The following is a 26,663-nucleotide window of genomic DNA, read 5'->3' as shown; positions in this document are numbered from 1 at the left end:
GGGGAGGGCCTTGGGTTGTGATTAGGTCTTTTTTTATTCCCTGGAAGGACAATTGGAAAATGCATATCCAACGCTTTACATTAAACAATAATCTTTGACCCTTTCTTAGGAAATTATTGCCAAGAAATTGTCAGGCAACTGAATGGGGATGTAGATGCAAACATTTGTTCTTTATCAAAATAAAAAGTAGAAACAAAGTAGGTCCTTTCCAGGAGGGGATGCTACAAAGAAAAGGCACTGGAGGGAAAAAATGTCAACAAGTTAAGAAACTAATGAGTTTTCTCCCAATAATAAAAAACAAATGACTAAAAAAAGAATAATTGTGACGATCACCAGATGGCGGTGTGGCTCTTTTTTTTCAAATGGAGCACTTCACCATTAGTTCCACCCCCACGGCTGACGCCCGCCATGTTCCGCACGCGTTTCTTGGTGGTCAGCACATGTCATAGCGACCAGTTGTTCGGTTGTTCTGCCGTTCCGTCTATTTGCATATTAGGGTTTTATAGATATAGATACTTTGTCCGTGTATCTGCAGAATAGATTCCTAGAAGTGTTGGCCAAAGCGTATGCATATTTTACATTTTGATAGCTACTAACAAATCGTGCACAGGCACAGTGTGCTGCACGGCCTCTGATGTCGACAAAAATCAGTGCATGATGGTCACAGGGAGAGAGGTTATGGTTCAGATAAAAGGACTTTCTATTAGTTAAGAATGTCCCACAACAGACCAGACTGCCTGTATTGGGACTGTAAGTGTTCAAGAGTAGATTGGATGGTCAGTGTGCTTTCATGGGCATCACAACATTGGGCATGAGGACGCAGGAGCTGGCATCCAGGGAGCTCTGAAATTCACCCGCAGGAAACAGAGCAATTTGGAAGCACCAGGAACCTTCTCCTTGTGACAAGGCCTCCAAATGGTGGCTCATTGATCCTTGGACCCCTCCCAAGGCAATTCATTTTCAAGTGAGCCTCGGAGCACTACCTGCTTTGCAGGGGCCAAAGCACCCTGGCCCCACTCAGACCCCACAACCTGGGCATGTGCCCTGATGGGGAATTGAATCCTAACCTCCTGGTTCATAGGTCAATGCTCAACCACGGAGCCACACCAGCCGAGCACTGCACTTTTTTTCTCGCTTCTCTTCCACCTTTGTCTCACTTTCCCAGTTTCCTCACTTGGATTTCCTGGGACCATCTTCCAAATAAACACTTGCACCCATGTCCTTCTCAAATGCACGTTCTGCATCACTGAGCTTGGCGTGTGCTTACTGTGGTGGTTGTCAACAGTTTACTTTTACACATTAATCTCAAGTTATGGAAATAAACAATATGGTTGTAATATACCATTAAATAGATAGATGGATAGAGAGGGGGCGAGAGAAATCGATTCAGCTTTCTAACATGGTATCCTATAGTTTTCATTCCTTATAATGTCCTTCTCAGGTTTGGGCATCAAAGTTGTGCTGCCCTTATAAAGTGAGGTGAGGAGTCTATCCTTTTTCTGTTCCCTGCAAGGACAATTGGAAAATGCATAGGCAACGCTTTACATTAAACAATAATCTTTGACCCTTTCTTAGGAAATTATTGCCAGGAAATTATCAGACAGCTGAATGGGGATTTAGATGCAAACATTTGTTCTTTATCAAAATGAAAAGTAGAAACAAAGTAGGTCTTTTCCAGGAGGGGATGCTATAAAAAAAGGTACTGCAGGAAAAAAATGTCAACAAGAAACTAATGAGTTTTCTCCCAATAATCAAAAACCAATTACTAAAAAAGAATAATTGTGATGATCACCAGATGGCGGTGTGGCTCTTTTTGTTCAAATGGAGCACTTCACCATTAGTTCCAGAAGTTTACAACTTCGTAAATCAACGTTCTTTTTAGGAGAGTCCTGAAATCAAAACTGAGAGCTGTAAGGGACTCAGAACTTATCTAGTCCCGACTCCTCACACCTTTCCCACGCCTGCCTTTCAGGAATCTCCTTCACAGGCAGCCTCCATCAGGCAATAAGGTTAACCCCAGCACATGAGAATGCCACCGACCGAAGCAGCCATGGAGATGTGAGGGAGCTGTGTGCCATAAAGTTCTCTAAATGAAATGTACCAGTGACCCTAGTCAGCTCTGCTCACTTGTGCCACGTAGAGCTTGTCTGCTCTCCCCTCCAGAACTTTTTGCTTTTTTTTTGTAGTGGCATAAAAATAGTAAATTCAAAATAGACACTCATGAATAGGTTTAAAAAAATTAACTTCAACAATCTTGTGTGAATTTAACAACAGACTAAACCAACAGTCACAGACTAGTTTCACAATTGGCTCAAAAATGCACATTATAGCAATTACATGCAAGCGTTATTTTTTTAGACAATTTTAAATTTAATTTTACTTGAATTTCACAAAAGAAAAAGAAGTTGATGGGATTGCTGAATTCATAAAATATTTCCTCTAGGCAAGAGATACTTCCCCTAAAATATCCCTTCAAGATTAAAAAAAAAAGAAACTGAGAACATTAAAGGTTGAAGTCATTATGATTTTTTCCAAGGACATATTTTCATTTTTGTTTGTGTAAACTGACTTCTTGCTGTGAAAGATGAGTTCGTTGGCCCAGCCACACTGGCATGAACACACAGTTCTGAAAATATTGAAGCCCTTCTGTACCAGTTAGTAAAAGTCAGCTACTGGACTCTCCCCAGGGCTCTCCCTCTCTCCTGGCTGCCCCATCCCACCACCAGGACCAACCCCAACCCCCATCTCCCCGGGACCCAGAGCTACAGGGGAGATGGGACTCTGGTCCCGCCTCCCAGTCCCTTCAACACCCACCACTTCGCCCCAAACAGCTTAGTTTCCATCTGTTTTATATAATGGCCGTCAGGTAAGGCTTTGTTTGCAGAAAGTATTCAGTGTGAAAACCGTTTGAAAATCCCTGCTCAAGGTCAGCCCTCAGGCCCTTGCAAGTTTGCACAGTCAGGATTTCAGAGAATGGAGGCCTTTCTCCCAAACACACTAGCTCCTTATAAAGTCAAGTGCACCTCTGCATCCTGGTGCAATTACCTTGCATCCAAATGGGCAACAGACACAGGCCTGTGGGTATGGAGATGACCCCTGAGCCGGCTCCAAATCGGATGAGGCAGAAGGTGCTGGAGCCCAGGCTCGAGTGGAGGTGGCAGGAAGAGAGTGGGCTTTGCTCCATGCCTAGCCCTGTGCCAGGTGCTCACGGTCCAGATCCTCTCCAATCCTATAAGAGGTGTTTCTTCGCTCCCTTCCCTCCCTCCCTCCTTCCCTTCCTTCTGGGTTTACTGAGCACCTGTCTGTGCTGGGGGCTGGGGTACAAAGGCAAAGCTAGCATCCCCGAGACCTCACCGCCCCGTGAGAGCATCATCCAGAAAACGGTGCGGGGTGCAGAGGGAGCCCCAGGTGACTCAGGGAAGGTTCACTTGGGGCTCCCTCTGCATCCTGCACTGTTTAAGTGGAGTTAAAGCCGAGCTAAGATTTGAAGGATGAGGAAGGGCATTCAAGGTGGAGGGAACTGCATGTGTGAAGGCAGGGAGGCAGGAAACAGCCCGCCTGGTCTGGGGACTGTGGGAGGAAGATGCAGCCCAGGTGCAGGAAATCTGCTGGGTGAGGTTGGGGTCCCAGAATCCACTGCCTGGACCCTCTGCCTCCTTGACCTCCTTTGCTCCCGGCTGCCTGGCCAGGAAGAGGCCTCTGCTGACCTGCACAAACGGAGGCTTTGAAGCTGGAGAGAGGGAGGAAAGGGACCAGCTGGTGTTTATTTTTGGATTGCTTCTCAGAAATCTCCTTCTCCTCCTCCGACACCATAGCAACCAGGTGGCAGCTGGGGAAGCCACCTGTGAGCTGGGCTGGGTTGAGGGGGACGTGGGGTAGGGGTAGGGACCTCTGCTCCCCCTCTCTGAGCCTCAGTTTTGGCATCTAGAATATGGGCACGACAACCAGTTGCTGGCTCCTGTCAACCCAGGTGCTCCAGGAAGCTGAGGTCCAGGCTGGACTCATTAGGGGGAAGGCCTGGGAGGTAAGGGCAGGACTGGGGAGTGCCCTGCCTCATCCTGCAGCAAGGCCGCCAGGAGTCCCTGAGCCACGTGGCCTGCACTTCCCACCAAGCAGCCTGCCCTGGTGCCCACTGCACTGTCACTGCCAAGGAGCCCTCCGGAGGAGCGGGAGACTGGGCCGAGGCACAGACACAGGGATGGATCTCCCTGTGAGCCCGCCTGCACTTCCCACCGAGCAGCCTGCCCTGGTGCCCACTGCACTGTCACTGCCAAGGAGCCCCCCGGAGGAGCGGGAGACAGGGCCGAGGCACAGACACAGGGATGGATCTCCCTGTGAGCCCTGCAGCGAGAAGTCTAAGGGGTCTCCCCTGCTGGGGCACAGGGCTCACCAATTCCCAGAACCCGGTCAAAGCCCCAAAAGAAGGGGCAGGAAGGGGTCTATTTCCTGAGGCTGCTGCTCCGATGACCACAGACTGGCCTAAACAAACAGGAACATGTGCTCTCCGTTCTGGGGCCAGAACCTGAAATCAGGGTGTCTGGGGCTGTGCTCCCTCCCAGGGCTCCAGGGGAGGGTCCTTCCTGCCTCTTCAGCTTCTGGGGGCTCCTGGCCACATCCCTTCAATCTTCACCTGGCCTCACCCCCTTGTTCAGGCGCCTTCGCTCCTGTGTTCATGTGGCCCCGCCCCCCTGAGACCTTGCATGGTCTCTGTTTCCAGGTGTCACCTCCCTGGTTGGCTGGCTGCCCCCTGCTCTCACCCCTGTCAACAGTCCCTCTGCCAAAATCCTTCCAGAAAATCGTTTGCGCGTGCCATCTCTCTCCTGCTGGGACTGTGAAGCTGGGATTGAAAAGGAGACAGGAGAGCAGTGGCCCGTCCAGAGTCCATGCAAGGGGTCCAGAGGGGCCTGTGCAGTCCCTGGAAGGCCCAGCTGAAGGGTAACCGGTGCTCTTGCCCTCTGCTGGCCGTTCTTGTTACTGCAGAAGGTACGAGTCATCCCTGCTGCCCAGCCATTTCCCACCAGGAACCAGCCCAGCACATCATTTCCATTTCACAGATAAGAGACAGGCCTGGGCGCTCCCCTCAGCTGGGATGGAGCAGAGCTGGATTGGGAATCAGGACGGTCTCTGCTGCTGATGTATGTGGCCCCCATTTTCCCAAACCCAGGAGGCTCCAGGGCCCTCTGTGCATCTGTAACTGTGGCTATGTCGTTGTATTACCCTGCAGGGAGGTTGCAAGAGTTAACGTCCCAGAGATATAGACACCCACCTGTATCCACTTGTGGTTCGGGGCTGATTGAATGGCAGCTGCTTCACTTGTGGCCTGTGACCCACTTCAATCTACATTCGGAGAAGCCTTGGTTTGGAGTCAGGAAACCGTTCTTGTCCTGCCTGTTACACCCACGGAGTCCCTGGGCCTGACAAGCTCCCGGTGCATGCCTCGTCTCTGACATGACCCCGTGGGACTTAGAAGCTGCCCGAGATCCCTCGGTTCTGAGAGCTTGTGACCCGCTGTCGTAATGATAGACACCTGTGAGTCACGAGCTTATTGGCGCACAATGGAGATAGAAACGAGGGACTTGGTCGCTTCTTCCCCCGCTGATCCAGGACCCCAGTCCAGCCGTGTCTCTGTAACGTTCCCTCTGGCACAGCCCACGGTTCGGTCAAGCTGAGGGCCTCGTTTTCTGCCTCCACAGGTTCGCGTGCTCCTGGTGCTCTCGCAGTTGGGCCTCTGCCCACGTGTAAGTCCTTTTCCACGTGCAGTTGAGTAAGAGGGAAACCACGGGCCAGGTGAAGATGAGCATCTTTGCCCAGAGATGTCAGATGTGCTCTGAGCCTCCATTTGAGGTTCCAGAATTCACGGAAGAGAACGTCTCAAGGATCCTGAACAACCTGGTGTTCCGGATTCTGAAGAAATGCTACGGAGAAGGATTTAAGTCCATGGAGGAGATTCCTACAATCAAGGAATCTCTCTTGAAAGGCCACATGACACTGACAATTGTGAGGCGTGTCTGCAGGGCTTCTGTTACTGCAGAAGGTAAGAGTCCCCTTCACTTCCCACACTAAGCACACCTACCTTTGGGGTCCCCATCTATAAACCTTCTCTCACAAGGAATAGCACCATAGTGGATACAGTGACAGGGGCCCTGGGTGAAGAAAGGAGAGGTCGTGCACAAACCCTGGTTTCCTGAGCCCTCATGGGCTAAGAGTCCCAGAGTGAACACCAACTACCCGGGAAGGAGTATAGTCCGGGTCCCCACCCCACCCCCGCCCCCAAGGGAGTATTTGTGTTCCCACACAGCAGAATTGCATGCGCTGCAATTTCAGAATTTGCTGCTATTCAATCATTCTAATCCTAATCATTGTCATCGTGGTGGTGATTGTTATTAAAACCACTATATGAACCTCAAAAACATGGTGCTAAGTTTAAAAAATCAGACACACAAAGTCATGTATTGTATGATCCCGCTGATGCGAACTACTCAGACTAGGTAAATCAGGAAGTAGATTTGTGTCCTTACTACTGTTGTGGCCGGTGTGGCTCGGTCGGTGGAGTGTCATCCCATGTACCAAAAGGTTGCCGGTTTGATTCCATCAGGGCACGTGCCCAGGTTTCAGATTCCATCCCCGGTTGGGGTGCAGGCAGGAGGCAGCTGGTGGATGTTTCTCTTTCTCTCCCTCTCCCTTCAGCTCTCTCTTTGAAACAGGTGATGAAGTTCTGCATTTTGGAGTCATCCAGGAAAAGCTAGCCCTGGTGGTTCATGTAGTAAAAGTACTCGCGGGTGCAGGGCACCGGGCTCTGGCTCTGAGTGTAGGCGACGCCCCCAGCCCCACTGCGGGTCCACACCCCCAAGAACCACGCCAAGGGCAGGGCCCAGGCCCAGAGGGCCCCGCACACCAGCCACATCCTCCACATTGTTTTTTAAAACCCATATAGTGACATTATGTTATTTCCCTGAGACTGTCATCTTCTGAATGCATTGGACAGGTGCCTCTGCTGTAAGTCACCAGCAATATGACTAACCTGGCTGGTCTCCATTACTGGTTCTGGTGCTTTAAGTTCTTTCTTAGAGTGTTACTGGGGGCAGGGAGTCAAGGTTAAACTGTCCAAAGAGCAGTAACACAATGGAGTTCTTTAGCTATACCCGCCCATTCTCCAACTGGGCTATGTGAATGCCCGTTTGCCTGGTACATTATGGTGACTTCTGGATTATTATTGCCTTCAGAACTTACTTTGATTAAACAAAATTAAAGTAAGGCCTAAATGTATTGTTAGCCACAAAAAAATGAGTATTAGTCCAAACTGTTGCTTTAGTTCTCAGTGGCTCCCAACCTGGGGTCCTTTCCTGTCAGTGTTTAGATTCAGGCAAGACAGAAACCAGTCCCTCCCGCAGCCCCTGAAAAGGTCGGAATGTTGGGTGTTGGGTCCACTCCTCTCCCTTCCTCCCCAGGGAGAAGCTGGGAGCTGAGGGTTTCCTTGTGACCATGTGCCGCTGTGCGGGGACAGGGAGGGAATTATGGCAAGACCGAGCCACAGATGTTCCAACCAGCTCCAATACAGCTGGGTTTGTTCTCACACTGGGTACAGGATCCTCAAAATTGATCTTAAGGTTTCTCAGAAATGGAATTGGTCTGTGTGCTGTTCAATCAGTGTGTCCACGGGGGCATGAAGGGTCTGCATCCGAGAGTGTACTCTCTACTCATAAGAAAAAGTCTGCTGTAAACTACTGTGCCATCTTATGCTGGCAGCAACCTCATACATTTTGTCTACCCTTGACCACTTTTCCCGATACCCTCTTCTACCTCCTGCCTCTGTGCAACAGTCCTGTTCCTGGGAAGAGTTGTCTGTTCCCACTGTGTCCACTTCTAAGCTCCCACTTGTTCCTTAATTCTCAAAGTATATGATCCCTCATTATCACCCCTTACCACCTGACCTTCTCCATCTCCTGGCTTCGCTTGGTTCTCTCTAGACCCCTCCACTACTATGTAGTGGTCTCCAGGTCCTGCATTTAGCACCTCCCCCCTCTCAGTCTTACACTCTGCCTGGCTGCTCCTGTCCACTTTTGTGCCACATCTGCCCTATGCAGGTGACCCCCCGCCACCCAAAACCTAACTCCAGCCATAAGATCTATCCAAACGAACAGACCCAGGTTCCCAACTGCATCCTGAAAGTGTCCTCCTGAATATCACAAACACCTCAAACACAACACATCCAACACTAAATTCCTATCTTCCAAAATCTTTCTTCTCTGCATTCTGTGTCTGTGTAAATTGCACAACTATCCACACGCTTGCCAAAGCTAGAACCCTAACCTATGCCGCCATCTTGGTCTCTCCACCCGACACTAAATTCTTATCTTCCAAAATCTTTCTTCTCTGCATTGTGTCTGTGTAAATTGCACAACTCTCCACCCACTTGCCAAAGCTAGAACTCTGGAAGTCTATTTGATTCTTCTCTTTCCATTTCTGTTCCTACATTCAAACTGTGTCTCTATGACCCATAAATTCAGTGGAGTCTTTGACCCGAGTTCCTAAGTTTAATATGTGTTAGTACTCTTTAAAGAAAGACTCAGACATGCTCGTTCTAGTACTTTATTGGAAATTGGTTGTGTACATCAATGAGATCAGATCAAAGTAAAAGCATCATTTTCACACAATAATATCCTGATATCTGTGCTATCTTTTTACATAATTTAATAAATCCAATGAGGCTCCTGATTTGAGTCAAAGAGCTTGAGTGGTCCAGAAATCTCTTTATATAAATATAAATCATAGCATCTAAAATAGCCATCATTGTTTTGAGCTAGTTTCCAAAGTCCTGGGAACATCTCTTAAAACATTAGTCTGTACCTCGGATTGTTTGCAGTGCTGGTGGGAGTGAGTGAAGGGGGTACATATACCATGGAGCTAATTCTAGCAGGAGCTGGGGCAGAGGGGTCACGAGGCGCTGAGGACTAGAGATGCTGAAAGCTGGCCGGGGAACTCAGCTACCCTGCATTTTCCAACATTGCTGGAGTGTCAGAGCTCTGAGACTCCAGAGCAGAAAGAAAGAGTTGCCCTAGCTCCCTTGGCATTGCCAGGACGTGGCATAGCCCTCCTCCAGATTGTAGACCGGCAGAGGTTCTGGCACAGAGAAAGTCCTGGAAAGTTCCCCTCCCCCTCCCTCCTACTGCCATGATGAATTCCCTCCCAAATTAGGAAACTTGAGGGAGTGGCACATCAAAGAAAATCACTTTGAGCCAATGCGCTGCTGGCCCCTTGGAATGAGGACAGAGTGCCTTTGCTTGGTTTGACCTGAGGGGCACTGACAAAGGCTGCTCTGGCCCATTGTCTCCCTCGCCACCTTGAAGGCCATCATCAGTAATTGGGTTCTTTGGTTCTTCCGAGCTTCTCAGCATCCAGCAGTAACACCTGTATATAGGTGTTGGCTTCATTGCTCACAAACAGCCTTAACCTCCACCACGTCATTGGTTCTCACAACCCTATGAGGTAGGAAGGGCAGGGATTGCAATCCCCATTTGAAAGGTAAGGAACCTGGAACTCATAGAATTAGGTCCCCCAGTGGAACTCATGCAGCTGGTCAGTGGCAGAATCAAAACCAGAACTCAGGTCTCCCCTCCCATATCAAGCTTCAGAGTCTACACTCCAAAGTCCCTCCTGCTGCTTCTCTGAGAAAGCGGGAGAGCCTGGGGGAGGGGACGCCGCCCTCATCCCTCCCCTGCCCCCTCTCGGCAGGCTCTCAGACAGCCCCGTTGAGGACAGGATGAGTCCGCATGCGATAGATGATGACCGCAGTGGCCGGGCACAGCAACAAGGAGGTCATGATGACAATGGTGGCCAGGATGATGAGGACAATGACCCAGATATCCAGGATGTGCTTGGGAAGCGTGTCTTGCGAGGGGACCTCACTGCCGGCATCCATGCTGCTGCACTCTGTAACAGACAGCGAAGAGGAAATCACTGTTTTGTACCTTCTCCCTGCCTCCCTCGTGGGGAGAAAACCTGCTCCAGGAGTCAGAAACTCGAGTCATTGACGAGCTGTGTGATCTTTAAAGTTGCTTGATCAATAATAACAATGGCCTCATTCACGGAGGGCTTCCTATGTGCCAGGCACCGTGCTAGGCGCTTATAGGTACTAACTGAGTCCTCACTTCAACCACCAACCCTAGGAGGTAGGGACTCTCAGGGCTTTTTTGTTTGTTGGCCTTTATCTTCAGTTATTCCCATTTTAAAGACGAGGACTCTAAAGCCTTACAAGGTGTAGATGTAGTTAATTTGCCTGAGGAAGTGAAGCCAGCGGGGTGGGACTCCAGCGCCTCGATGTTTAACTGTTAAACCACCCAATTCCCAGTGTATTTCTTCTCCTATAAAATGGGAGATTCAATGCTTTTGGTCCTCTACCGCTTTTCCCATTCTCCTGGTAACAGAACCCCCTCTTTTCTGTGAAGAACCTACACACTCCATGTCTTAGGGTGCTCGCCTGAGGACAGGGGTGGATATGTGACTTGGGCTTGGCCATTCAAAATCTCCATAGCCTCAATTCAGGAACAGGCGAGCAACCCAGGGTAGACCAACCAAAGTCCTCCCAGGGCTCGTATGCACAAGCTATTGGGAAAGATGACCCTTTCTGCTGGGATGCTAAACTGAAGGGTGTGAGTCTGGAAAGGATGGGTGTGGGGCTATCTTGCCCATATGTGGAGCGCCTGTGCTAGAGAAGGAAAGAAAAATAGAGCCTGTTTTGAATCCAGCCCGGTCTGACGCCATCTGCAAACCAGGACATCCCAGATTATAAACCAACTAGAGGCCCAGTGCACAAAATTCATGCACTCGGTGGGGGGGGGGCCCTCAGCCTGGCCTGCACCCTCTTGCAGTCTGGGAACCCTTGGGGGATGTCCGACTAACGGTTTATGCCCACTCCCCACGGACCTAAGCCATCAGTCAGACATCCTTAGCGCTGTGAGCCTGCTTCTGGCTGAGCGGCACTCCCCCTGTGGGAGTGCACTGACTACCAGCGGGCAGCTCCTCCTTGGTGGTCAGTGCGCATCATAGTGACCGGTCATTCCACTGTTTGATTGACTTGCATATTAGCCTTTTATTAAATAGGATGGTTTCTGGGTTTTGCTTAAGCATTGCCAATTTGGTTTCTCTGACTTGGAGCTAAAAGAGTTCTGATGGATACAATATATAAATCAGTTGTTCCCAAACTTTTTCAATTCACAGCGCCCTTAATGTCTTAGTAATTTCCTGACAGCACTCCAGGCCAAAAGAAATAGCTAGCAGTTCTGTTTATTACGTAGTTAAGTTCAAGGAACTTAATAAGCATTTATGTCCGAACTAAAATAGTAACTATTTGAAAAAAATAATAGACACAAATAGAAAGAAAAAAATATGTTTTTAATTCTTAACCAGTTATTGAGTAATGGGATGTGTGCAACATTTGGACACTGCACAATTTTTGAAACTTAAGAGTCAGATTGGACAATGAGATGCTCACTTCCTATTCTACATTCATTGGTGTGTAGTACTTGCTGTATCATAGCAACCACCCAAAGCTCAGCTCCACAAATTATAACATCATCAAAAGGAATGTAGTAGGATTAATGTTAAACTGTAAGCTCTCTTGAGCCAGTAGTTTACACAGTGTCTGAGAGATGTCAAATATCACTATTCTTGTCAAAAATATTAAAGATCTTGCAGTCCCTATACACCCAACTTTCCAGTGAGTTCACTGTGGCTCCCCAGGGCCCAGTGCACAACTTGAGAACATCATACTAGTATGTGATACATTCCCCACCCAGAGGCTGGTATAAACAACCTCCCAAGGTTCCTTTTAGACCTAAGGTCTTTTTTATTTAATTTTATTGATTATAGAGAGAGGATGGGAGAGGGAGAGAGGGAGAGAAACAGCAATGATGAGAGAGAATCATTGATCGGCTGCCTCCTGCACGCCCCACACTGGGGATTAAGCCCAAAACCTGGGCATGTGCCCTGAGCGGGACTCGAACCCTAACCTCCTGGTTCATGGGTCGACGCTCAACCACTGAGCAATACCAGCCGGACTAGATCTAAGATCTTTAATCCTGGTGATTCTAGGTCCCAGACAAAATCCCCAAGTCCAGTCCTATTTCCTGCTTCTATGTAATTAGTAACTTTTCCTTTCTAGTCCCCTTGGCTCCATGCCCACTGTTGCCACTCTAAGTACAGTACTTCTAAGTACAGTACTGATTACCATACTTTGCTACTGATTATAGAGTCCCCAAGATGTACATACAAGGATGCTCGTTTCTGCATTGTTTGTTATATCAACCAACATAACAGAAATGTCCATAAATAGTAAAATAAAGTAGGGTATATCCACATAATGAAATACCTTACCGCAATTCCATTCATTCATTTAGCAAATATGTAGTGCTTACTACACATCAAGCATTGTCCCAATATGTTACCATATTAACTTATTTAATAGTTATTAAAAAGAATGATGGTCTGTGGGGGGAAATTAAGTGCAGGATAATATGGATAGGATCATTCCTTTGGTTTGGATTTCATAGAATTAATCAGATAGATAGGTAAGGGTATAAAAATGAAAAGTCTTTTATGAGCGAAATCCCAGGACAGTGTTAATAGTGATTACCTTTGAGTGTTAGACTGGGAGTGGAAGGTTTTGCTTTTCATTCTTCATGTCTTTCCAGTGTTTGAATTTTCTACATGCGCATGTATTGCTTTTTTTGAAGTTACTGTACTGAAAATGTACTGCGATTGTTATTTTTATTGGTATTTATAGAACATCTGCTAATTGCTTCGAATATTCTAAGATTTATGGGGATGGACATAGATTTTCTATTCACTGGAAGCAGCACAGGTGAGGAATCTCCAGGGCCTAAGAATTTGATTTTGTCCAAGAAGCAACCCCATTTTCTTTCTTTTTTTCTTCTTTTCTGCATGTTTTTGTTCTTTTTTTAAAAATTGAGGTATAATTGACATAGAACATTATATTACTTTTGGGTGCACAACGTAATGATTTGAATTTTTATATATATATATGTGTGTGTGTGTGTGTGTGTGTATATGTATGTATGTATATATATATATATTGCAAAATGATCTCCACAATAAATCTAGTTAGCATCACCACACATAGTTAAAAAAAAATTTTCCGACGATGAGAACTTTTAAGATTTACTCTCTTAGCAAAGTTCGAATATGCAATACAGTATTATTAGCTTTGGTCACCATGCTGCACATTACATCCCCATGATTTATTTATTTTATAACTGGAAGTTTGTGCCTTTTACCCCCTTCACCCACTTCACCCAGCCCCCACCACCGGCTTCTGGTGCCCACCAATCTGTTCACTGAATCTATGAGTTCAAGTTTTGTTTTGCTTTATATTCCACTGATAAGTAAGATTATATGGTATTTCTCTTTCTCTGCCTAATTTCACTTAGCATAATGCCCTAAAGGTCTATCCATGTTGTTGCAAATGGCAAGATTTCGTTATTTTTGAATAATATTCCATATTTATATACCACACTTTCTTTATCCACTCATCCATTGATGGGCACTTGGGTTGTTTCCATGTCTTGGCTATTGTAAATAATGCTGCAATGAACATGAGAGTGCAGATATCTTTTCAAATCAGTGTTTTCATTTTCTTCTGATAAATACCTAAAAGTGGAATTGCTAAGTCATATGACAGTTCCATTTTTAATATCTGAGGAACCTCCATACTGTTTCCTACTGTGGCTGCACCAATTTACATTCCCAACAGTGCATGAGACTTCCCTTTTCTCCATATCCTCACCAACACTTGCTATTTCTTTTTGATAACAGCCATTCTAACAGGTGTAAAGTGCTATCTCATTGTGGTTTTGACGTTCATTTGTATGAGGTGCTATCTCATTGTGGTTTTGACTTGCATTTCCCTGATAATTAGTGATGTGGAACATCTTTTCATGTGAATTCTGGACAGCTGTATGTCTTCTTTACTTTTAATATTTTTTACATCAACTGGATGGAGGGACAAATGGAAACGGGGCGGGGGGCGGTCTTTATAATTCTCTGTATTAATAAGAGCAAATACATACATTTATGATGTTTTAAGTCAAATAAGATTCTAGTCTGAGACTAGATCAGTGGTCACCAAGTGTTATAGAGTGTGCTCAGTGAGAACCACCTTCAGACAGTATAAAAAACACTAATTTCTGGGTCCTATTCCAGACTTAGTGAATTAGACTCAAGAGGAGATGGAAGGGGGGCTTTTCTCCCCATTTCCCAGGTGATTTGAATGTGCAGCCAGGTTTGGGAACCCCTGGACTCAGCAATCTCTAAGGCCTCTACAACTCTTTCTAGCACTAGGATTTGAGAATTGATTCCGAGGTGCTCCGTCGCCAGTCTGGTCAGATCTGGGCAAGTCTGAGGTTAAGGAGAAGCCTCTGGCCAGGCTCCCTCAGGCTTGCGGAGGAGGGAGAGGCACTGGCTGGCCCTGCCTCAGCCTTGGAAACGTGGTCACTCTCTCCAAGGTCTACAGCGTGGAAGCATGAGTCACTGGGGACGCGCACAGTGCTGGGGAGGTACGGGGGCGGAGAGCTTATTCTCTGTGGTCTCCTGACTACATCAATAGCTAGCTTGCTTTGGGCCAAAAGAACCCCGCAAAGCTCTTTCTGGTAAACCCATTAACATGAGTCTGTGACTCCAGATGCCAGGAACACATCATCTCCCTGGCTGGTTTTCGTAAGCAAAACCTGTCATTTACAGGAACTCAGGCTTCAGGGCTCATCCACAACCAAGACTCACAGAACACTGAAGCAAGAGCCAACCTTATTTCACAGATGGCAACGCTGAGGCCCGAGGTTCCCCCCCTTCAACCCCACTCCCTTCCCGAAGAATCATTCCAAGTCATAAATCTGATCAAGTCGCTGTCCCATCTAAGAAAACAGAACAAGTAAATGAATGAATGAAACTTTTTCTGTAAAGTGTATTCTCGACTGTACTAATATTACTCTTTTGCACATAAGATTGTTTAACCCCCGCCCCCCGCCCCCCCCCACACACACACACCACAGATAAAAGTGCAGCTGCTCTAGAATGCCAGGGAGGGGGTGAGGGAGGGAGGTTTTGGGGCCTACTCAGTCAACAGGGCTGGATAAATATCCTTAGAGGCCCTAAGCACTAAAGATTAGAGTGCTCACCCCCTTCACATATACAATTCAAAATAAAAGTAATACTACACCACAACACAAAAATGTACATGTTACAGTGACATTAAAGTCGCTTTTTTTGGTAACTGAAAACATCGGAGGAAATCACTTTTCCCAGTTATTTTGTTGGTGTCTGCTTAGCACAGCCTGCTCACCTGGTACAGCACAGCTGTTCAGCTTCCCCTTGACCCCTAGGTCCCAGGGCTCCAAGGCTGGCCATCCACATAGCCAGATGACAGAGGGCACAGGGAGCGCCATCCGCCTGTGTCAACCTTCTCAATCCTTGAGCCCGTGTCCTCATGAGGGCTGTTCCTTCCCAGGTGACAGGGATTCCACTCACTTCCACCTCCCCGCACTGTGAAAGAAAAACTTTGTCCCCAAAATAAGAGCTCCGCAAACGTTCAGCATCCTTAATGGCATGCTGGAAAAATCCGCTTGAGAAAGAGCAGGGCTCTGAGCTGCTGCAGCTGACTTCTGTTTGACCTCTGTTGGCATCCGGGTGCACTGGCTCCTTGTGAATGCATAAAACCCTGCTTCTCGGCACATTTAATTAATAACCAAAGATCGACCTGCTTTTCATTGGCTTTGCAGATATATTCCTTATTATTTCTGATTAATGAATGGGTCACGTCAGACTATGGCCCAATCCATTCACGTCACAAACTTAACCTTATTACTGATAAAAACGTGATGTTTTTATGACCATGGGAGGTAAAACAGCTGTCAATCCTAAACTCCTGTCTTTTTAAACTGGCATCCTTTATCTGCTGACCTCATTCATGAATAATAAACTGGACATGTGTTTAATGTAAGTTTGTCTAAGAAACTGAATTAACACCACCCTGAGCTGATAAGCAGGGAAGCCATTGTTCTCACCAACCACTGACACCCCCAGGTCCCTACACCTGCCCTGAGTTTGAGCAGTATGGACAATGCAATGCAAAAGCTAATAATCCCAAAATGACTGTTTTTGTGTCCATTAACAAAATTAAGTGTAAGGATGAAAAATTGTAGTTTCCTCCAAAGGAAGAAAACATTGTACCTTCTCCAAAGGTGGAAAATCCATCCCATCTATCAAGTACTGTACATGGTCCAGTCTAAGAAGGGAAGGGGATTGGTGCCCCGTCTCCTGCTTGGGGAAACACCAAGTTTGATTCTGAGACCATTTTTGTAAGCAACTAAAAATCCTTTGGGAAAAAAAAAAGTCACCGTTCCAGCCAATTCCATCATATGGCAAATTTTTTAGTTCTAATAAAAAATATATTCATTTCCTACATTAAAATTTCCTACAAGTCAGAATTTTAGAATAACTGAATTCAAGGGGACTAATCTGTGCTATCTACCCACCTTTTAATTATGAGGCTCATCCCCAGCAGCAACTTTACCTCTCTGACAGAGCAATATTGTTTTTGATTGGCACTTACCAGAGCAAGTAACTTTGTCCAGGACATTCGTTCATTCATTCATTCATTCATTCACTTGTCAAGTACTTGCTATGTACAAGTTACTCTTTTAGGAATTACCATTATTTACTCAGAAGACGTAGCTCTTTTACTTCCAAGGAGCACAGAGAAGTTAAGTACCCCTCTCCTTTCTACCCTTAAACATGGAAGCCCACAAGCCAGCCTTTCTTTAACAGACGTATGGGGCAAGTGCTAAGCACTGTGCTAGGCCTTGTCCCATACATTAACTTATTCAACCTTCCAACAATCCTGTGCGGGATATGTTATTTCACAGATGTGGAAACTGGCTAGTGACCATAAAGCTAAGTAAATGGGGTTCAAACTCGGGCCTCCTGACCCTGCCTTCACCACAGCCCACAGCTACCTCCAAAGCATCCACATGGGCCCCAAGTGTGCGAGCATGGCGTACGGCGGAGCCACAGCTCTCTTCTAAGTCCAGGTGAGGCTCTTACTGCTTTGGCCAAAGCCATTTTAGATTTAGAGAATTAAGAAGAGAAACGCAATCTACAAAGATCAGGACTTTTATTTCCAGTTCTAGACCAAATGCCAAACTAAACCATTTTGACCAATACTCACTGAGGACAACTGGAAAAATTGGACCCAAAAAATATGCTTGAAGGCACTAAGAAATAACAAAATAATGAATTACCAGGCTAAGATCTGGGAGTGGACAGAAACCCAGGGCGCTGAGTTTGGCATTTGAAGCGGCATTCCCACTGGTGGGGAATGGAAACTAAGCAGTGTTTCTGACAGACTCGGGAGTCCAAGCCCGCCAAGACAGGGAGACTTAAGCCCTTGCATTTTGAGGTTGGATTCCAGGGAGCACTTTTAGTGCTGAGCGTGTACTAGACGTATACCAAGCAGCGTTGAATCATCACAGTCCCTGAAACTGAATTAAGGTTGTTCCAGTTTGCCAGGTGCCTGGCAGGAGCAAACCTTTATCCTCTCTCAAGGAGATAACATCACAATAGGCTTCAATTTCCACCCCCCGCCCCAAACATAATGTTCAATACATAACCAAAAAATAAGCAGGAATAAAAAAGGGCAAGATGACATGTACAGAACCATCAGAAACAAGAGACAATAGAAAAAGATCTGTAGGACTCCAGATATTGGAATCGTTACACTTGAAATAACCTTGCCCACTATGTTCAAAGAGAAAAAAAATTGAAGATTAAGAAATTTGACAGAGAACTGGAAACTGTGAGAAAAAATACAACAGATATTTTTAAAGAACCAAATAGAAATTCTAGAACTGGAAAATATAATAATAGAAATAAATGGAAACTGTGAGATCATGAATGTATGTTTCAAGCCACTAAATTTGTGTTAATTTGTAATGGCAACATTAGAAAACAAATATTGCAATACTGGGTTTGTCCTGTGCAGATGAAACTTCTACAAACTAATGGAATTCTGGAAATCTACACAGAATTTAGACACTATCTAGTTTAAACCACATAACCTACTTCCACTTTACAGATTGAAGGCAATGACTCCCTCCCCCAAAGTCACAGAGCAAATTCATGGCAGAACAGAGGGGAGAACTCTTTTCAATTCCATCACTAGCCAGGTTTCTTGATTATACCTTTTTACTTGTAAACGGTTACAGAGGACCTTGAGGCCCGGAGCCCTAAGCAACTTCATCTTGGTGAGATTGTTTTCCAGGAACACAGACACACACACAGAAATGTCCTGTCAGAATCCACACACACACACACATACACACACAGAGAGAGAGAAATATCCTGTCAGAATTGGTCCTTTACATTCCATCCTTTTAACTTAAGGCCCAAATACAATGAAATCTAGTTAAGAAGGTAATGGCCAAATCTTGTAACTTATTTATTCCTGGCTCTGTGTAAGAACATCAGAGAAGAGAGGGGGAGACACTGGAATCCTATTTGTAGTGGGAGATTCCACCAAATTGGGGGGAAAGCTCACATGCATATGGGATGAAGGACTGGGAGAGCAATGGATAACTTTGTCTGAGCTCCACTCTGCCCTGACAGACTTCACCCAACCGACCTCACTTTTCCTCACTGAATGCCTTTCCTCTCTCCTCAGTGGTATTAATACTGAGCGAACAATTCTTAAATCCACAATCCCCAAGCTCCTGTATTTGGGAATGCAGTAGGTGGAGGGAATCCTGGGAAATGGCAGAAAGTCTGTCCTTTACGCTCACACTCACTGCAGAGTAGTGTTAAATGCCCAGGCTTAGAGGCCAGGGGACTTGGATTTAAATCTGGTTCCACCACTTTCTAGCTGACCAACCTTGCACAACTTACTTAAATTTCATAATGCTTTTATATCCTCAGCTGAAAACAAAAAAACAAAAGTGAGGAAAGAATGGGATCTACCCCAAAGGGTTCAGAGAATTCCATGGGACAATCACACATAGTTCTCAGCAGTGTTCCAACACACACAATTAGTACTCTATGAATGTTTGTTCTATGATTAATAATTCCTGGCCTTATGTAGGAACTCATTGATCCAAGCAAATATTCCACCCTCCTTCAGCTAGTTTGTTAGAATCCCTAACTTGGATCATATCTTTATCAACAAAAATGATAGGTTATTAATCTATATTAATGATTTTAAAAAATCAACCAGCAGCATGCTTGATTTACCTGACCTATGCCTCCAGTTCAAGTATGAAACTGGTAGAGTAGCAATTGAATCTAATTCAAGACACATTTACGGCACTGTAATTAACATTGGGGATCAAGGAGTGGTGTAGAGACAGAGATAAATAAAAGTGTTTGTCCTTAAGAAGTTCACTCTCTTATGGAGGAAAAAAGACATTAATTACAACTTCTAATTGCAATAGAAGGCAAAGAAATGTTACCTGAAGGTACAAACCACATGCTACTGACAAGAGGGAAGAATTAAAAAGAGCATTGACTCTGGGGTTAAGAGGATCTTAATTTGAATCCTGCTTTCCACCCTTATTGGAGGTGTGACTTTGGAAAAGTTATTTAAAATCTCCAAACCTCAGTCTTCTGATCTGTATACTAGGAACACTAAAAGCACTGCATTGCACCATCCTATTGTGAGAATAAAGTGAGGCGAAATATATAAAGTCCTTGAATATAATAGATGCTCAAAAATATTAATTCTCATTCCTTTGTTTTTGTCTAATTAAAATAAAAGCCTTTACAAGGAAGGAGGCCTTTGGACACGGGCTTTGAAGATAAGTAGGAGCTCAAAAAGAAGAAATAAGGGGAAAGGCAGGATAAGCCCAGAGGTGATGAGCTACCTGGTGTGTTGGGAGCATATGTAGTCCTTGTGGCTTTGGCAAGAGGCTGGCCTCTGCAAGCTTCAGTTTCATTTGTAAAGTGGAAATAATAACAATTAATGACAGTAACTACTTCATTGAAATGCCAGGCAAGTTGAATGAGCGAATACACATAAAGCACTTAGGACAATGGCTGGTACACAGTGAGGGCTTCATATATGTTCAACTGAGCTAGTGAGCACAGCATAGCTCCTAAATTCAAAGAGTTCAGAGGCCTCACCCTTAGTTTGGGTGCCGTGACTGCTCTGAATCTGGTCTAGGAAACCACAGTGATAGTTTCATAAACAAATACCCTTTGATAGTCTGTCCCAGCTTTGACCTTTCACCAGACACGCACACCCTCCACATCTGAACTGCTGCTAAAAGTTAACTTTTGAGAGATTGCCAAGGTTATCCGACCAGTTTTATCGCCAAGGAGTTCACTGAGGAAGAAGGCAATAAAAGAAATGACTTCCTGCTGGCAGGCGAGCTTAATTACCCCGAAGTGGGAGAAAAGGCAGAGAGAGGCAGGTCGCTTCCTGCAGGTGTCACTGCCAGAGCTCACAGACAGTGCTGCTGCTGCTGCTGCTTCATTCCCACCAGACACAAGGGCCAGAGAGGAGGCAGCTAGAACCAGCTGTGCGTCACTGACACTGGCGGCATCTCTGCAAGCATCTTGCAGAATGTGAACAATGAGGCTGATGGTTCCCAGGGCAGTAGACTTGGGAGTTTACCAGCATCACACAGCTTATGGGACCCCTGTAAAGCTCTACCCTCAGGAGCTGGTGAGACTGGAGCATTCATTTATTTTTATTTTTAAAAAATATATGTTTATTGATTTCAGAAAGAAAGGGAGAGGGACAGGGAGAGAGAAACATCAATGATGAGAGAATCATTGATTGGCTTCCTCCTGCACGCCCCCTACTGGGGATCGAGCCGCAACCTGGGCATGTGCCCTTGACCAGAATAGAACCTGGGACCCTTCAGTCCGTAGGCCGACGCTCTATCCACTGAGCCAAACCAGCTAGGGCTGGAGCATTTAGACAAGACATAGAAGACAACCCAAGTACCAAGATGGGGCCCCATTGGCCACCTAGGAGCTTGGGTAACCTAATGACCTGTGTCTCAAATGCTGGTCCCACTTTGAGACCTCTGTTCGTGCTGTTCCCTCTTCTTAGAATGCTCTTCCCCCCATATCTTCCTTTTCTTTTTTAAAAAATATAGTTTTATTGATTTCCAAGAGGAAGGGAGAAGGAGAGAGAGAGAGATGAGAAAGTATCATTGATCATTTCAAAGAGGAAGGGAGAAGGAGAGAGAGAGAGAGATGAGAAAGTATCATTGATCGGCTGCATCCTACACTCCCTACACTGGGGATCAAGCCCACAACCCAGGCATGTGCCCTGACTGGCAATCAAACCATGACCTCCTGGTTCATAGGTCAATGCTCAACCACTGAGCCACACAGGTCAGGCCAGATCTTCCTTTTCAACATCCAGTGTCTCAATGTCCACAATCTCAACTTAAATGTCACCTCTTAGGAAAAACCTTTTCCAGATTCTCTATCTCTGACCTGGTTTTATTTTCTTTGTACACTTTTCACAATCTAAAGCCTGTTTATTTGCTTGTTTATTTGTTTTTATTGGCCATCTGTACCTGCTCCAATACAAGCCCAAGGAGATCAAAAGGCTGAGCCAAGGAGATCAGAAGGCTCAGCTCTTGTTTGCTGCTGTACCCTCAGCACCTATCACCAGCCCTGGCACACAGTAAATGCCCAATACACTTGACCGGTGAAGGAATGAATATGGGCTAACCTGGGAACTTCCGATTTGAGCTCAACTCCTGGAACTAAAGTGCTGGAGGTCCAGAGAGGATTCTCAACCCCGCAGAAAGTCCAGTGACCCTAAAAGTCAGAACCCTATCTCTAAGATAAATGACAATCTCTGATTTTATCATTTTCTGGGCTCTCTGTACATCCAGGAAGGATTATGGGGATCTCTTTGTTTCCCAGCCCACCCTGTCCTTACCAGGCAGAGGAGAACTGGACTTTCAGAATAATGCCTTCTAGAATCTGCTCTTGCTCATTTGCTGGGGCTGGTGAGCTCATATTAGTGTTTTGATTCCCTGTGCTCAGACGCTGGGCATTGAGGTTGGTGAAGGGATGTGGGAGCTGCTGCCCAGGGTCTGAACCTTCCTTTCTTTGTTCTTAGAAGAGGACAGGGAGGCGGATAAAAAGGGAGGAGATTTCCCAGGCCAAGTTCGGTGTGAAAAGGCCATCCCAGCTCGCATTCATATTGGAAAAAGTTCCCCTCCTATAATGTAAGAGTTAGTCTCAAGCATTTACCAACCCAGCACAGAGTCCATTTCACCAGGGACTTTTGTTCCATGTTATGGGGCCAGAGGGAGGAATGGTCTGGACACACAACTATCAAAAATGTGAAATAAATCAAATCGGAGGCATTTCTCCGATGACCCAACGTCCCTGAGGAGCGCTCTGTTCTCATTTTACCCCATTTGGCTTCTGTCTCCTCCAAAATTCTTAACAATCTAAAGACTTGTTCTGTGTCCGAGTTTCTCTCTGTTCCTCTGTGGCTGGAAAATGGAAAAACACCAGGATACTTCAAAGAGATCAGAAAGCAAGCAGAGCTGCACAAGACTGCACGTACCATCCGACCCAGCCAATCACAGAGTCTTAGAAACCAACAGGGAGCCAGCAGAGGAGAAACCCAGGCCAAATCCACAGCATCCTGTTTAAACCTCCACCATCCATCATTGTGACTTGCCAGTGACTAAGTGTTTGCTGCCTGCTGGCCTGACTGGGAGACTGTCCATAAGGTGGGCTGTCAGGGGGGCTCGGTGGCAGCTGCAAGGGCACTAGAGTGGCACTAATCCCCTGCCTCGCTGCGTCTGGTAGATGGAATAATGGCCCCTTGAAGGTGTCCATATCCTGGGCCCCTGAACCTTGAATACGAAAAAGGAAACATGACTCAGAGGGTGGAACCATGTGATTAAAGTTAAGGACTTTGGGATTGGGAGATACAAAGTGGGCCCAATCTAATCACGAGTCCTTAAAGGTGAAGAGGAAGGCAGAAGATTCACCGTGAGAAGGACCCGGCTCTCCGCTGCTTGCTGGGAAGATGCTGGAAGGCGGCTATGAGCCAAGGAATGCAGTGGCCTCCAGGAGCAGAGAATGACGCTCAGCGTACAGCCAATGAGAAGACGGTGACCTTGGTCCTACAACCAGAGGAACTGAATTCTGTCAACAACTCAAAAAAGTAGGGAACCAATTCTCCCTTAAAGACTCCAGAAAGAACAACAGCCTAGTGATGCCTTGATTCTCTTCTAGGGAAGCTTCGGACCTACAGAATTGTGATATATTAATACATTTGATTTCTCTAAGCCATTAAATCTGTGGGAACTTGTGACGACATTAGAAAACCAATGCACTGTGTGATCCTAAATAATCCCTTCTTTCAAACTGGGCCTTCGTTTCCTGTCAGTCAATTGGAAAGGATGGACAAAGTGATCTATCTCGAAGGGTCTGCCTCTGCTCTCCTGACATTCCACCTCCCCGAGAGCCGTGCCCCAAGTCCAGGACCTCTTCGTTTGAAAACCATTAAGGAAAAAATGGGAAGGAGTGACGGGGAGAGAAGATTAATCTTTAAAAAGCCCCAAGGAGTCTCTTGAGAGGCAACCAGGGCACTCAGAAGGAGATTCAACTGTACCCCAGGGGAATGAAGTGGGAAGTCTGGGAGAGCAAGATAAAAGCTTCACAGTCAACTGGTAGAGGTTGTCCAGAGCACTGAGTTCAGAAGGATTTCCTAGCTCGGCCGGTGTGGCTCAGTGGTTGAGCATCCACCTATGAAGGAGGAGGTCATGGTTCAATTCCCTGTCAGGGAACATGCCTAGGCTGTGGGCTCAATCCCCAGTGCAGGGCATGCAGGAGGCAGCTGATCAATGATTCTCTCTCATCATTCATGTTTCTCTCTCTCCCTCTCCCTTTCTTAAATCAATAAAAACATATATATTTTTTTAATCAATAAAAAAATGAAGAAGGATTTCCTGGCCTTGTGGGGGTTCTGTGCAAGGTCCTAATGATCAATGTCTGCCTGGGCCCGGGATGGGGGAGTAGGGACATGTGTGTCAGATATGTGTCATCACTAGTTGAAACACAGTTTAGTTTTTTCTGTCTTTCCTTCTCTCTCTTCCATTTCATTTCCCCTGATCCTACATAGTGGGTCACCAGCAATTCACATGCCCAATTGCCCAGTCCAAGGCCAAGTCAGTCCAAATAAGGAAGCTATCTCTATACACAACTAAGCAATTTAAAGTACATGGTTTCGTACTGAATCTGGTTCGCTGTTGTCTAATGTGTCCGGCGGTTATAACTCTGACTTGTTCCCCTTTCTGGCCACCTAACTTCTGGAAATACACCATTCTCACTTGACACTCAGTGTCTGTTTCCTCAGTGAGTTGAAAGGGTACCAGGGTCCCTCGTAATTCACTAGTCCAGCGGCTGTCATTTAACTCCCCACTAGGTCACCCTGCAAGTAAGTGACTGAGGCAAGATCTAAACGCATAGCCCCCAATTTCAATGCAATTCAGAATCTAGGCCCTGGAGCCACACTGCCTGGGTTCAAAGTACAGCTCTACCACTTAGTTCCTGAGTGACAGTGGGTGTGTCACTTTCTCTCTCTCTCTCTCTCTCTCTCTCTCTCTCTTTCTCTCTCTCGATGTAATGGATGTAATGATGGTCTCTACCTTATAGGATTGAGGTAGACTAAATGAATTACTGCATATAAAATGCTTACAATAATGTCTGGCTCATAGCACTCAATAAATGCCAAGTATACTACATCATTCATCTTACCTAGCCAATCAGGGTGGGGGCCTGCGGGGTGTGATAATACCAACATTGGCTCCTATAAACTGTGAGTGTGAGTACATGTGTCTATCTTTGATATACAGTCAATAGCGGCAGTGTAAGATCGACTCAGATAAAGATCCTCTTTCCTTGGAGTTGTTTCTGTTGTAGGTTTCATCCATGGAGAGGAAACAGAAGTGCATCTTTCAAAGAAGGATCAGAACAAGGCTGGGAAAAGCTCGGAGGCTGTGACTGCCTCTTTACCCCTGGCCTCAGAATACAACCCGGCCACGTCAGACCCACCCCTCCTGCCCCAGTTTCTACTTTGTTTTATGTCTCACACAGCTCGGTGATTCTCAGGATGTGCTAGAAAGGGGGAATCCCCCAGACCTTTTATGCAATGGGGCCCACGGTCCTGACGCCCTGAGAGGTCAGTGTTTGGGAGAGTTGATGAAGCATGACTGTAACCTCCCACAGCGTGACTCATGACCCGGGACAGCTGGAAACAGGAGGTCCCTGCTGGAGCAGAGAAGCGCTTCTCCTCGGCTTTTTCGGTTGTTACTGCAAACGTGCATGCTGTCCTGAGCTCAGCGGGGCTGTCTCGAATGTGCTCAGAGGATGGCTAAGTGGCGTACGTAACCCAAAGAGCACGTGATGCTCAACTACAACCGCCCATCTGTTTAACCCCCACTTCCTCATCCTACAGATGGGAAGGCGGTGCAGACCGTGGAAGGTAACTCAGTGTCTCCTGACTCCCAGGGAACTGTCCTTTCCACCTCTACCCCCCACTCATGATCCCATTCAGGTGTCCACACCCCTTCCTGACTACTTGGGCACTGCAGTGGTGGCACCGTTCGAGGCAGGTGTGCACGGAATCTCTGATACTTGAATGACTGGGCCACTTGCACACCTGCAGTCTAGCGCTTTGGGGAATCTATAGACGGAGGGGGAATGTGTGAGCCCGAGGGGCCAACAGGACCAGTGCTGTCAGAAAGAACCCAGTGGAGCTGCGGGGGGACCCAGAGAAGCGCTGGGCCCGGCCCTGTGAGTAAGAGCCCAGCCTGGCCGCTCCTTCAAAATCAGAACCCCTGCCCCTGGGACAGTTTGTGTGGCTCACGTCTCTCGTCCTTTCCCTCCGTAAACAGCACTGTCAGGCCCGGTGCCAAGTGCTGAGGATCAGAGATGCGCCTAGAGACAGTCCCTACCCTTAAGGAATCTGTGGAAGGGACACGGATGCAAGGGAACCGGCCACCCGAGCAACCAGGTCCCCACGCAGGAAAGAGGCCGAGGAGGAAAGGAGGGAGCCTGGAAGGAGGCCTCCTCTCCAAGGTGCTATGCACACCCCCGTCTCACCTGACTTCTGTAACGCAAAGGCTATTTCCTCCGTTTCACAGATGGAGAAAGAAGGCTCCGAGACGGGGCGCTGACAGTGCAGTGAGGGCCAGGGAGGCCACCCACCACCCCGGACCCCAAACTCCCGACCGGACAGAAGTCTGTCTCCTGTGGGGCTGGAGCGCACCCGCCCGCGGTCCGGCCTCCCCTGAGGCCCAAGATGTGTGTGTGAGGCAGCTGGAACTGACGGCTGAGAGGGGGGGAAAGGGGAAATGCAAACGTGCTGAAGCGGGGAACGAGGGCGCGGAGAGGACAAGAGAGGAGAGTTGGGGAGAGTTGGGAGGCACTGGGTCGGGGCAGCGCGAGGACGGAGCCCCACGCACGACCCCGACGGCCCCACTCACCGGTTCCGCGGCTGCTTTTAAAGCGTGGCGCCCGCCACAGCTGGATCGCAGCTGGATCGCGCCGGGTCTGAGAAGTTCCTGGGACCGGAGCGGCCCCAGCGCTTCTCCGAGTCCCCGGAGCAGGACGCG

At 46.9% G+C, this 26,663-nt stretch overlaps 2 protein-coding genes across 4 annotated transcripts; one reads left to right on the top strand and one right to left on the bottom strand.

Moving 5' to 3' along the window:
* The first annotated feature begins 5,785 nt into the window (after positions 1–5,785).
* On the top strand, positions 5,786–26,143 carry LOC106726819 (receptor-transporting protein 3-like). Its single transcript, XM_014543106.1, has 2 exons — positions 5,786–6,034; positions 24,970–26,143. Exons 1-2 carry the CDS (start codon positions 5,794–5,796, stop codon positions 25,149–25,151), a joined length of 423 nt encoding a protein of 140 aa, XP_014398592.1. The 5' UTR covers positions 5,786–5,793; the 3' UTR covers positions 25,152–26,143.
* Positions 8,576–26,657, bottom strand: SMIM3 (small integral membrane protein 3). Of its 3 annotated transcripts, none has more exons than XM_005870494.2 (2): positions 26,535–26,657; positions 8,576–9,930 (listed from the first exon to the last, which is right to left on the bottom strand). In XM_005870494.2, the coding sequence occupies exon 2, from the start codon at positions 9,917–9,919 to the stop codon at positions 9,737–9,739; it is 183 nt and encodes a 60-aa protein (XP_005870556.1). In that variant the 5' UTR covers positions 9,920–9,930; positions 26,535–26,657; the 3' UTR covers positions 8,576–9,736. The 3 variants fall into 3 exon arrangements, with proteins under 3 accessions (XP_005870556.1, XP_005870557.1, XP_014398593.1); XM_005870495.2 differs by lacking the exon at positions 26,535–26,657 and adding an exon at positions 26,152–26,359; XM_014543107.1 differs by lacking the exon at positions 26,535–26,657 and adding an exon at positions 23,034–23,176.
* Between the last annotated feature and the right edge of the window lie 6 nt (positions 26,658–26,663).

This window comes from Myotis brandtii, unplaced genomic scaffold (genome assembly GCF_000412655.1).
Source record: "Myotis brandtii unplaced genomic scaffold, ASM41265v1 scaffold32, whole genome shotgun sequence".
In the NCBI taxonomy this organism is placed as follows: domain Eukaryota; kingdom Metazoa; phylum Chordata; class Mammalia; order Chiroptera; family Vespertilionidae; genus Myotis; species Myotis brandtii.
The sequence above is the reverse complement of the archived record's forward strand: the minus strand, read 5'-3'. Positions and strand labels throughout refer to the sequence as shown.